Raw genomic sequence first — 12,525 nt, 5'->3', positions numbered from 1 at the left:
CTGTTGACTATACTAAATGACAGATACTTATTGGTAGCGACTTATAATGGTCTCCACAAAAGGTCCACCTCTCGTGGCGACATTTGTCGTCACAAAACTTATTTTGGATTGCCACTAGAATTCACTTTAGAGAATCCGTCACCACTAAAAGCTAGCCTTTGGTGGCGACTATGGGTGCAACCAAAGCCTGACTTTGGTGGCTACTTTTATCGCTACTAAAAATTATATTTTAGTGACAACTTGGTATTGCCACCAAATCTCCATTTTTTGTGGCATCAAAATGTCGCTACTAATTATATTTTCTTTTAGTGGCAGTAGGTTATAATCGCAAAAGCTCCTATTTTTCGTCACAACACAAGTTTTCCATAAAAGAAAATATAAAACTATAAATATTTGCACAACCCGATAATAATTCTCAAAACAGAATTATAGTCTTTTTAATGTTAAAAAGTCTACACAGTCAAAAGTAGTCAATGTATATACATTTCCATTTCATGACACAAACAAAAAAGGAATAGTCTTCAAGACATACTCCAATGTCTTCTACGATAAACAAAACGACCATAAAAATATTTTCAAACTACACCTTGAGCAACTCCACTTCCTCGTTCTTGAAGTGTCTTGTCCTTGCTATTAAAAAATAAAGATGAAAATCATTAATATACGCATATGTACAAAAAAGACTATAAGTTTGAAGTGGAAATTAGCCGAAAAGAGCGAGAAGATGTAAAGCAAAGAAAGGTATTTCTGGAAAACTTTTAAAACCCCACAGGCATATATATATATATATATATATATATATATATATATATATATATATATATATATATATATATATATATATATATATATATATATATATATATATATATATATATATATATATATATATATATATATATATATATATATATATATATATATATATATATATATATTCAATCAGTGTGAGATGCAATTGATACTTTGTGAAATTCAATTATCAAAACCAAAACTAATAATAATAAATCTGAAGTTCACGAATTGAATTGAATGCACAAAGTCGTATTACATAATCTTTGTCCAAATTGTTGAAAGTAACACGACAACGTAATATTTGACTAAGAACCTACTGAAACCATCTATAATGCACAATCAATCACCAGTCAATAAAATAACATAATTGAATTCTATGCAGTCGGCTACCTAACAATGATTTATTCATTCCCTTGATATGGTGAGTAAACACACACTTCAAATGATCACCAAAAAACTACTTATGCATTGAGCAAAGAGGGACATGTACTAAACACCAAAATGACCAGAGATAAATTTGAGAATATTTTAGTAATTAGTTGGTCCCCATATCATCTAGATTGGTTTTGTCAGCAGATTTAGCACTCAGCAAAGCAAAAGGGGGGTGTTTTCTTGAATGTGAAAGGAGAGGGTGGGGACAGTGGAGTCCCCAGGTATTTTCTTTTAAATTTAGACATAGTACTAAGTTTAGTTTAAAAAATAATGGATACATGTAAAATGAAAAATCAGTATATACTCTGTCACTTTTTAGGTAAAGGTATGCTTCTTTCCCTAGAGTAGCTTTATAGTAGTATTATTGTCCATGTCTTAGTAAATGTAAGAAAATGACAAGAACAATTGTTATGTCCAATCTCCACTGATATGGAAACTGATCAAGTTAAATTAGTAGAAAAGGAGAATCATGCCATATAGTCCCAAATCTAAAATAGCAGAGTCTAAATATTCTAAGTAGTGCTTTTAACTGTAGTCAACTGGTTCTTACTAATTCTTGATATTTAAATTTTAATAAGAAAAGCTACTTGCGGAATGGACTGAGTAGAAATTCTTACATATGCTTATGTTTTCAAGGAGAACTCATTCAGTTTTAATAAATATAGAGTAAAACTAATTTCAAGAGAAATACCTATATAATCTTATGATTTATGAATATACACTAAACTGATTTCAAGAGAAATCCCTACCTGTTGCATTCTGATCAGCCATGCATCTATCTTTTCATCAAACTTTTTGTCAACTTGTAAATCTATCTGTGCACGCTCAGCAACCATTTGTTCTTCTAGCTTACTTTGCAACTCAGCAGCCATTTCTTCTTCTAGCTTGCTTTTCAACTCGGCAACCATTTGCTTACGTTCTTCTTGTAATTTTCTATCCATTTTCTCTTGCATCTCTTGACATATTCTTTCCATTTGAGAAGACATACTCGCCTCTAAGTCTACCTGCTGCAAACTGCTTTTTTGTAGGCTTCTTTCCATACCCTTTTCCATAAACATAGTCATTTCGTTCACCAAGTACAATGGCTAAAATCTCATCTGCACTCATTGGCTGCTCATTTTCTTCAGATTGTTGTTGAGTTACAATTTCCTTGAGTTGGCCCTACAAATATGTATGAATTTATAGTATAAAATAGGAAACATATAATAAAATAACAAAATAATTATGCTAAGAAATTACATGAATTTTTTGCGACTATGGATCCGACCATACAATTTTTCCTTTGCCATCCTTACGAGTATGTTGGAGCTCCCAAACTCGATATGGTGCTGCTTTGTTTCCACTAACAGGATCTCTCTAAAATATATTTTAGTAGAGGGAAATATTTATAAGCACATAATATGTTATAAATTAATGATGAATAGTTTTATAGTGATTGTGATAAATGCATTTACCGTCGATTCCTCCACTTCGGCAAATGACTTTGAGCCACAAGAGTGATTAGTTATCTGTTTTCCCCTATTAAGTTTGTTCCTCTCACTTGCAGCCTAGCAATTAAATCAATACATAAGAACCAATAATTAAATATTGATTTATCAAGAATTTTTATTACAACGTTACCTTGAATTTTGGACTCCCAAAAAGTCCTACAAGAAACACTCAATTCTCAGGCGTAACATCATCCGGCCTATGAGACAGTCTCTCTTTATCAGTAGTATAGAGATTGTATTCTTTATGCAATCGAGTCTTCCATGCTCTAAAAAGCCTTCGCATAGTGTCAACAAAAAGAACTTGCAACACATGTTCTCGCATACCACTAGCTTCAAATTTATCCTAAAATAAATATGTAAAGCTATTGAAAGTAAATAAAATGTATGATATAAAGTCAATGTAATATTGAAAGTAAATTATTACCTTAACCTTCAACCACGTCGCTTCTCCATGTTTCGCAATTATCGCTTTCCAATCACCATCTCTGAATGAGATAGTGCTCCCCATAATCAAGCCACAGTAGTTTACAATATCCCTAGACCCTGGACCTATAGCTCTCACAATGTCATCCGGAATGATGATGGGAATTTTACTGCCATACTTAGTTTTCATATCCATATGTAGAGATTTGTATCTCCCTCAGCCTTTCTTGTTATCTCTATTTTCACAAAGATTACCTTTACAAGAATAAAAAAATTTATGTCATACTCACTTAATAAGTAGGTTTATTCTACATGACTTTAATTGTTCATGGTTAGATCATACGGAATGGTTTTAGGTTTAGAATTTGATGGGCAAAATAACTTTTCTAAACCCGATAAATTACGCATGTGTTCTTCTATGATAAATGGATCACATATAGTGAGCTGAACAGAAGATATAAGAGAGTGAAATTGAAGGAGTGAAAACTGGGATCATTTAACCATTGATTTGTTCCTGATTAATTAGCAGGTCATCGCCTTCTAGTTAAAGGTTGTGAGTTCTGTTTTATGGATGCTACACTTAAAGCTACACCAGTTTAACAAAATTGGCAATGTCTTTACCAACTAGCCCTCCTTAATTATAATTGTTTGAAAGATATTGATTCATTCCAACTCTGAATTGGCAACCTTACTGTTTGTTTCCTAGTATGCAGAAGTGGCTTTAAATCTACTAAGTACTAGTAATAAGCAACAAGATTATTTATTAACAGAAAATAACACTTGGGATAGAGTATTGTAAGTCGTGATCAAGTTCTTGTTTAGAGAGAGATCAGAGAGCAAAATAGTGATAGTGTTGGGCTGCTGGTAAAATAGTGATAGAGTACTGCCATGTTAGGCTACCTTTTAGTGATTATACTTCCTGAGTGCAATTTTAGAAAGCAAAAACTATATGCAGAGAGGTCTTTGGTGTAATGAAACGATATTCCCATATAGGCATAAAATATCTAAATTCATAATGACCAAACAACTTGTACTCCTTCAAAAGTGTAGGTTTATTATTTGATCCCATAACATATAGAGTGAACAAACAGAATAAAGTTTGTATGTTCAATACAAATAACCAAAAATAACTAAAAAATGCCAACTGAAATACATGATTCCGATTCAATAAAGAACTAACCTGCACCACTATTTTCAGTCTCTGGAGTGGGATGCACATTTTCTACATAAGCCCTTGATGATAATGAGTCCATAGATTGTACTTGATGCGGGTTACTCGATTGTCCCATATCTGGAGATAGTTGTGTTTTGTGGATTAGGTCTAAAGGATGACCGCAATAGAATTATCATGTAGTACTCCTACATTACCGCATCCACGACCCTTTCCACCTCGCCTACCTTTACCTCGTCCAATTCCTGTCATTTCCTGCAGCATCACATAAAAATATAAATAAAGATTTACATTTTAGAATTCTTGGTTAGAATCCGCTCAATGCACCATAGAAACTTTAGTCTTCTCTACAATATTTATATCATATCCTCTCAATTCTAAACTGAAAACAAATCAGAAATCAAATTACAACAAACCAAGCAGGACGCAATCCTTCAATGACCTTGAACCAAAGGACAAACCTTTTAACAGGAATAGAAGATAAAGTATCAGGATAGTTGCAATGCAAGATAGAAAATTCATATTAATGGCAAAATAACAGAGGCTAGAAAGGCATAAGAAGCCTTGCTTAAAAAAGCACAAAACAGCTACAGATAGGAAGTTATTTCTTTGATCAGTCCATATCATTATCCTCTCCTTCATTATCATCAAATATCTCTTCTTCGCTTTCTTCATCTTCGGTCCTATCTATATCATTATCATTAATGAAACCATCTTCTTCATTATGCCCACTTGTCCCAGCTTGTTCTATTACATGATCATAATTAATGATGTGAGGTTCAACATCATCCCTGTGTAAAGATACTAAAATATCATTTTCTTGATCACCATTACGCTCCATATTAAATTCAACTTCCTTTTGTTAGTAAGCTTCTCCATTTTGTATTGTTTCATCTTCAACATTTGTGCAATTATCATCCTCTTCGGGCATATTAAAAAGGTCGCGTGGACTTGTCTTTAAAACAACAAGCTAATCTTTATCAACCATGCCGTTGACATAGAAGACTTGTTCAGATTGAGATGCCAACACAAATGGCTCATTTGTATTCAAGCCACATCGAGTATTCATACTTGTGAAACCATACTTGTCAATTTTATATCCTTTTCCTAAGTGAGCCACATCCCACCAATGATACCTGAAGAGGTAAACTTTTCTATTTCCCATATACGATATCTCGTAAATGTCCTCTAATACACCATAGTACTCCTTAAAGTCTGAATCATCTCCTCTCACAAGAACTCCATTGTTCTGTGTTTTTCTTATTGATTCAAGATCTTTTGTTTGGAATCTAAATCCATTCACCATCAATATGGAATATCGATACACCACTGGTCCAGGACCTATTGCTAAGCTTATGAGCTCATTATTAGCATTTTCTTGTGCAGCTAATTGTAAGATCTACAAAGTAAGACAAATAACTCCCTCTTAACCAATAATATAATAAGATAATCAAAAAGTATTCAAAATGAGATTTGATTCAACACTTACATGTGCACGAAACCAAACAGTAAAGTCATTGTTACGCCTTTCAGCTCTTCTTGAACTTTGTCTTTCAATCTCTTTTGCATGTTGCCTGCATTTAGATAGAATTATTTAAGAGAATGAATGAATTATTCAAATCTGAAATCAAATCCGAAATTATCTCAGAATTGATTAAAAAATAGAAACTTACTCCATGAATGAACAGACCTCTTCACAATTTTGAAGAACATACATACATGCTTGTTTAAATGCATCATGAGATAACGTGATGGTTTTTGAACCACCTTTTGTTTGCCCACTATTTTTAAAGATGGACATTTCAGCATTTGACACGGATTCATCGCCATTCCTAGCCGGTCTATTAAACTTGGTTGAGATATTCTTTAAGTATCGTGAGCAAAATGTGAGGCTTTCTTCTGCCAAATAACCTTCTACAATTGAACCTTCTGGACAATTTTGGTTTCGAACATAAGACTTAAGTGTTCCCATATGCCTGTATGCAAATGATTAGTTAATATAATTAATGTGTCATTCTAAAACTTTAGTATTGAAATTTATATGAAAAATATATTACCTCTCGAAAGGGTACATCCATCAAGTTTGAACTGGTCCACCAAGCTTTGCCTCTCTTGCCAAGTGAATTGGCAAATGAACCATAACATCAAAGTACACCGGAAGAAAAATAATTTAAAGTTTGCATAATATGATAGGAATTCCAGCCTCTAGGATATCAAGATCTTCAATTGTCAAGCACTTAGAGCATAGATTCTTGAAAAAATTTCCTAATGCTATAATTGGTTCACACACTTCTTTAGGCAACAAGCCATGTATAGCTACTGGAAAAATATCTTGCAACATACGTGGTGATCATGACTTTTCAATCCATGTATCCTTTTGTCTTGTATGTTTACGCACCTTGAAATATTTGATGAAAAGGCATCAGGAACCTTCAAATTAGCTAAGAAAGTGCATGCCTTCAACTTCTCATCGGGGATAATACATAGCATGCTGCCGGTAATAAAATATTGTTCCCATCCTCAACTAGGTGTAACCCTTGCCTGATTTCAAGATCCACCAAGTCATATCTACTTTTCATCGTGTCCTTCGTCTTTCCAGTCATATTCATCACAGTAGATACAATATTATTAGACACATTTCTTTCTACGTGCATTACATCTAAGTTATGTCGTAACTTAAGAGTCTTCCAAAAGGCAATTTGAAAAAAATACTTTTCTTCCTCCAATTATAAGCATCATTGGGAACATTACGCTTTCGCTTTTGCCCTTTACCATAAGTCACATTTCTCAAACTTTGTAATTTCTCAAGTGCTTCGTCACCTGTTAAGGGATTAGGTGCAACACCCTATCTTTATTTTTCCATCAAATAACCTCATATTTTTACGCCATGGATGGTCCATTGGAAGAAAGCGACGATGACCCATATAACACAACTTATTACGTAAAGAAACCGATTGTGTTTCTTTATGGCAACAAGGACATGCAAGTTTACCTTTGGTTAACCATCCTGAAAGGTTCCCATATGCAGAAAAATTATTAATTGTCCACATGATAGCCACACGCATCATAAAATTAGTTTTTGAGTATGCATCATAAGTCTCCACCCCCTTCCATAATTCTTTTAACTCTTCAATCATTGGTTGCAAGTATACATCTATATCATTGCCTGGAGACTTAGGACTTGAGATAAGAAGTGTCATCATGAAATATGGATCCTTCATGCAATCCCATGGTGGCAAATTGTATGAAACTAATATGACTGGCCAAATGCTATGACTAGTACTCATGTTCCCATAAGGCTGAAAGCTGTCACTTGCTAAACCTAATCGAACATTTCTTGATTCAGCTGAAAAGGTTGGATGAAGCTCATCAAAAGATTTTCAAGCCATGCCATCAGATGGATGTCGCAATACACCATCATCAATATTTTGCTCCTTGTGCCACCTTATTTATTTTGCTGTCTCTCTTGCCATGTACAATCTTTGTAGTCTTGGTTTGATTGAAAAATGTCACAAGACTTTATTAGCTACTTTCTTGCCTCCAGTATCTTTTGACTTCCATCTAGACTTACTGCACTTAGGACATGATTCGGCATTGGCATACTCTCTCCAATATAAGATACAATCATTATCATATGCATTTATTTTGGTATAACCCAAGCCTAAGTCTTGAAGTGCCTTCTTTACTTCATAAAAAGAATATGGTACAAATGACCCCTCTGGAAGCACTTCTTTAAAGAATCTCAACAATGCATCCATTGATTTGTTGCTCCAATGATTAAGGCTCTTCAAGTGAAGTAGTCTAACTACAAAAGACAACTTTGACACTTTTTTACAGTCAGGATAAAGTTCTTTCTCAGGATCTTCCAACAATTTGTAGAACTTTTTCGCATGCACATTTGACTCTTCATTTTCCTCTTGATAATTATTCATATTCTCCATATTTGTAACTCCACAAACATCATGAATCATTTCTGGAATATCATCTGTTTCAACAGTATCATCATCTACTTCGACATTGCATACATCATTAAAAATTTCAACTCTTACTAATACTTCTCCATGCAAGTCCCACACTTTATAACTGTCCCAAAAACCTTTCCTCACCAAGTCTCTTCTTACTTGGATTCTTGTCTTGAACGCAGTATTTCTATACCCTTTACAAGGACACCGAATTACAGAGCTCACATTTGATTGATTGTATGCCCAACCAAGAAAGTCATCTATTCCTTTAATATACCTTTTGTCACATCTATCCCTAATATTCAACCAACTTTTATCCATATCTTTTCTACAAAAAGAAAAGCAATCAATTAACCAATTAAAGGGAATCAATAATCAAAGCAAACCAATTATAAGCAAGTATTGAACTCAATGATTCTACACGAGTATAAATCAATAATGGAAACACAAGCTATATAAATAATGTTTGAACTGAATAATTCTACACATGTACACACACTAGGATATAGGACATCAATATTTTTTATAATAATGAAAATACATTAAATATGCTAAAAAATAATTAAATACCATAAAATGGTCTTATAGAAGACAAGTCCCAAAAACATCAATTCAATTGTCATGTAAGGTTAGACTAAGTTTATTTTTCCCTTCTCAAAAAGTGAAGAACCTCTTGTCTAACTTTAAATGTCATGAATGAACTCCATTAAGACTCATAGTTCAGAAGACGATTTAATGTAGAATTTGTTAAATTAACACATGTAATCATTTTGTATTATCAGTAAAACTAAAATAGATTAGTTAATGGAATTTCAATGAAGACAAACACTCATACTGAGAAAGAACATATATTATAAAATATAGGGAATGAAACTAATACTCATGCAACTCCAACTTGGCCCAAGAGTCGAGCTCTGGCCAAAATTTCTTAAGTTAAGACCCCTGCAAATCATAAATCATACAAAGACATACCAAAAGAAATAGGCATATCGGAGAGATTCACCACAAAAATTAGACTCTGACTTTTTTTATTTCCTAAAAGCATGATATCTGATGAAATTTGGCTTATATCAATTGCAGAACACAAATGTAGCACTGACTTATAATTACTAACTCTCAAGACATTAGGAAAAATATATAAGACACTCTTAAGTTAATAAGTATACTAATGGCATGATATCTGGGCTTAGTTAGACATTGAGGCATGTTCAGGTAGTAGAGATTTTACAATAGCAAGGAAGATTCTATGCAAAATTCGGGCAAACTTCATGAGTTATCTCACTACATTTGGAATCCACCAACTCAAAATTCATTAGTTCGAACCTAATTATGGCAAACTAATTCTGGTAACAAGATCAAATCACAGAGAGCAAGCATATATCTTTTGGGCAGAATCTTTTCATTTAAAGAAGTACCAAATTAATCGTTTGGTCCCTAAGGGCATGGTGTTGTAAGTGAAATACAGAAACTCAAATATGTACTAAAGTTTAACCAAACAAATGCACATACATAAATTTATTACCTATTTGGTTATGCCTAAGTCATGATTTCTGGTTGACAGAATACTTTGAACGAATCTGAACGGGTCAAACTGATGATAGTTCTACAGTCAAGTTTAACAATAAAGTTGAAATCAAGCAACAAATAATTTCTAAACTGATTGAGAAAAAATAGCTTACTGATATTCTTTGGTAAAACCTCAGAAAATCAAAGAAACAATACACCTTCGTTAGGTTCTTCAGCGCAGCAGGGTAAATATCGCCATTTGGGTGAAAATGGTCACTTGGATTCTTCGATTTTGTATTCTGGCTTAAGGCTTTTTTGAAGAGAGAATTTTCATTTGGGTTTTGAGATTACAAATTGATCTCTTGAGCAGATCTCTACCCTTTTGAGTTAGGGCTACTTTTGAGTTCTCTACCCTTTTTTAGCGTGAGAGATTTTTGAGAATTGAGAGCAGATTCTTTTAACTTTAAAAAGTAGAATAAATAACTTTATATATTTCTCACGTGTTTGTATTTTAACTTATCCTTCAAACTTTAAAATGAAAAGAATAGTGGCGATCAAATTGCCACAAAAGTCAACGAGCAAAATATTTGGAGCCAAATTTTCTCTTTTAGCGGGAAAGTAAAAATTTATCCTGTAGCTGAAAATATTTGTTGCGACTAGATAAAGTTGCCACTATAGTGTCTTTTCCGTGGCGACCTATTATAGTCGCCACAAATAACTTTACCTTTCTATTGCAATTTTCTAGAGTCGCCACTAAATCCCTAACCTTTGTGGCGATTAGTAGAGTCGCCACTAAGACCTGCCACTAAAAACCCTTTTTCTTGTAGTGTCTCTAACATCACACCGTAGACCCCGGTGCTAAATAGAAACACTCCAAGTCCCTTTTCATAATCCTCTGCAAAAACTCAATCCTTAACCACACAACGGACCCAAAATCCTTAGGCATCGCACTTTAATTCTTGAACCCACTAGAACTATTATTGAGAGTCACCCACTCTGACCTGGTCCCGAATGTGACCAAACTCTAGTGCTCCGCTAGCACACGAACACTCTCAAAGAAGCAACCAGATGAATTCTTTCCCTTGTACATCACATCCACAAGAAGCATAAACTCTGAGTCATCCCAAAATCTGCACATGAATCGGTAAGGCAAAATGTAGCACATATACATCAAAATCCTTGCTCGAAATACCCTTGATGTTTACTTTTCTTGTCATAACTAATCCACCAATGTACCGATAACCAAAAACTGGACAGTCACACAACCACGTGACCCAATCATAGACGGTAGGCTCCCCCACTTAGCTTTAAGCTATAATCACATAAATCTAGAACCCACAATGACTTCTCCTTTTCAATTACCATGATCTCGCATCGTTATCCCGCCAAATTTCTTGTAATATCTTGTTAAAATTTTTGATAAAATATTTTGAATTATAAGCCACAATCGCACATTCGACCTCCTGACAGTCGTACCATCTTCTTCAAGCGATCCAAGCTCACATCGCAGCACATGCCTCCTACTAGGTAGAAAGTAGAACTCTTTGTAGGAACTTCATCAAAATCACGCAACTGCTAGCCTGCTCATAGGAGATAGCCCACCTGCTTAATTCCATTTCGACATCTTCTAACGACAATGCCCTGGTTACAACTACCCGAAATCGGTAAACCCTCATGATCCCATGCTCGCCCACCAATCGAAAGTGCATGTTCGTTCCTATCAACATCAGATGAAGGTCCAGCGATGCATCCAAAACTCGAATTCATATTACATACCAAGCAAACTCTTTCTGTCATGTTCAAACTTTCGAAGCACAGAGCCACCATCTCAAACGAAATACACGGGCTTGGTCCCTTATTAACCATGACCATAATCGCGCCAAGCTTTCTGGAAGCATGTGGCCATCCTACTACGAAATCCATACGATACGCTAACATCCCCACTCTAGAGTGAACTGCTCGACCTCTAAAAATTCAACCTCCGCAAGATACCCTGCACCATGTCCTTTCCCATCCTTCCTTGCCCAAATACTGCCTCCAATCATAATCCATCTCTGTAGCGCCTGAACTAAGAAATTGCCACCAAATCTAAGCCTCATCGAAGATCATCTTTCTCGATCCATCAACATTAGAAACTCTAATTCGACTTTGAAACCGCTACACATCGTCATCTGACAACCGCTTCTTAGATACCATTTCACAACACCCTGCCCAAAGGCAAATAAAAGAAGACCATAACACCAACGAGCCTTAATGCTTTCCAACAAGGACGACGACACCACACCACAATAAGAATTCCACCATGCTCGAAAATATCAAATCTCGCTACTTCGTCAACCAAGGCCAAATATCCATAGGCCAATTGCCTTTCCTCCGCGAATTAAATGTCGAACCTCTAAGCCATGAATCGAGAAATACTCTTTTTGAGTCATTCACTATTGCGACACATGAATAACCACCCTACCATTTACATCAATATTGTGTGGTAACAATGCACGAACATCATAATACACTATGCATATCCTCGAAACCGTAGGGAACACTAACACTGGGCTGAAACAACTTAACACCCTTCCACAAGGCAACGATAATAGCCTGCCCGAATACGCAGAGAGAAACATCTTGCACCACATCTGTAGCACCACTACAACTCCTCGAAGCCCAATTGATAACAAGAGCTCAACATCGTATAAGAATGTGTAGGAAGGAAATGAAGGCATAAGCTTCAGTAAAATCAAATCGCACA

At 34.8% G+C, this 12,525-nt stretch overlaps 2 protein-coding genes across 3 annotated transcripts; both read right to left on the bottom strand.

The window, feature by feature from the left end:
* Positions 1-417: 417 nt before the first annotated feature.
* LOC107766991 (uncharacterized) lies at positions 418-8,966 on the bottom strand. Of its 2 annotated transcripts, none has more exons than XM_075231100.1 (10): positions 6,369-8,966; positions 5,985-6,287; positions 5,801-5,885; positions 4,321-5,710; positions 3,142-3,395; positions 2,848-3,060; positions 2,682-2,774; positions 2,500-2,583; positions 1,977-2,388; positions 418-630 (listed from the first exon to the last, which is right to left on the bottom strand). In XM_075231100.1, the coding sequence occupies exons 1-4, from the start codon at positions 6,383-6,385 to the stop codon at positions 5,282-5,284; spliced, it is 834 nt and encodes a 277-aa protein (XP_075087201.1). In that variant the 5' UTR covers positions 6,386-8,966; the 3' UTR covers positions 418-630; positions 1,977-2,388; positions 2,500-2,583; positions 2,682-2,774; positions 2,848-3,060; positions 3,142-3,395; positions 4,321-5,281. The 2 variants fall into 2 exon arrangements, with proteins under 2 accessions (XP_075087201.1, XP_075087200.1); XM_075231099.1 differs by having other exon boundaries at positions 419-630; positions 2,467-2,583.
* On the bottom strand, positions 6,971-11,878 carry LOC142169788 (uncharacterized). Its single transcript, XM_075231700.1, has 4 exons — positions 11,772-11,878; positions 7,883-8,601; positions 7,304-7,657; positions 6,971-7,131 (listed from the first exon to the last, which is right to left on the bottom strand). Exons 1-4 carry the CDS (start codon positions 11,876-11,878, stop codon positions 6,971-6,973), a joined length of 1,341 nt encoding a protein of 446 aa, XP_075087801.1.
* Between the last annotated feature and the right edge of the window lie 647 nt (positions 11,879-12,525).

This window comes from Nicotiana tabacum, chromosome 15 (assembly GCF_000715075.1).
Source record: "Nicotiana tabacum cultivar K326 chromosome 15, ASM71507v2, whole genome shotgun sequence".
Classification (NCBI taxonomy): domain Eukaryota; kingdom Viridiplantae; phylum Streptophyta; class Magnoliopsida; order Solanales; family Solanaceae; genus Nicotiana; species Nicotiana tabacum.
This window is presented reverse-complemented; position numbering and strand designations above follow the sequence as displayed.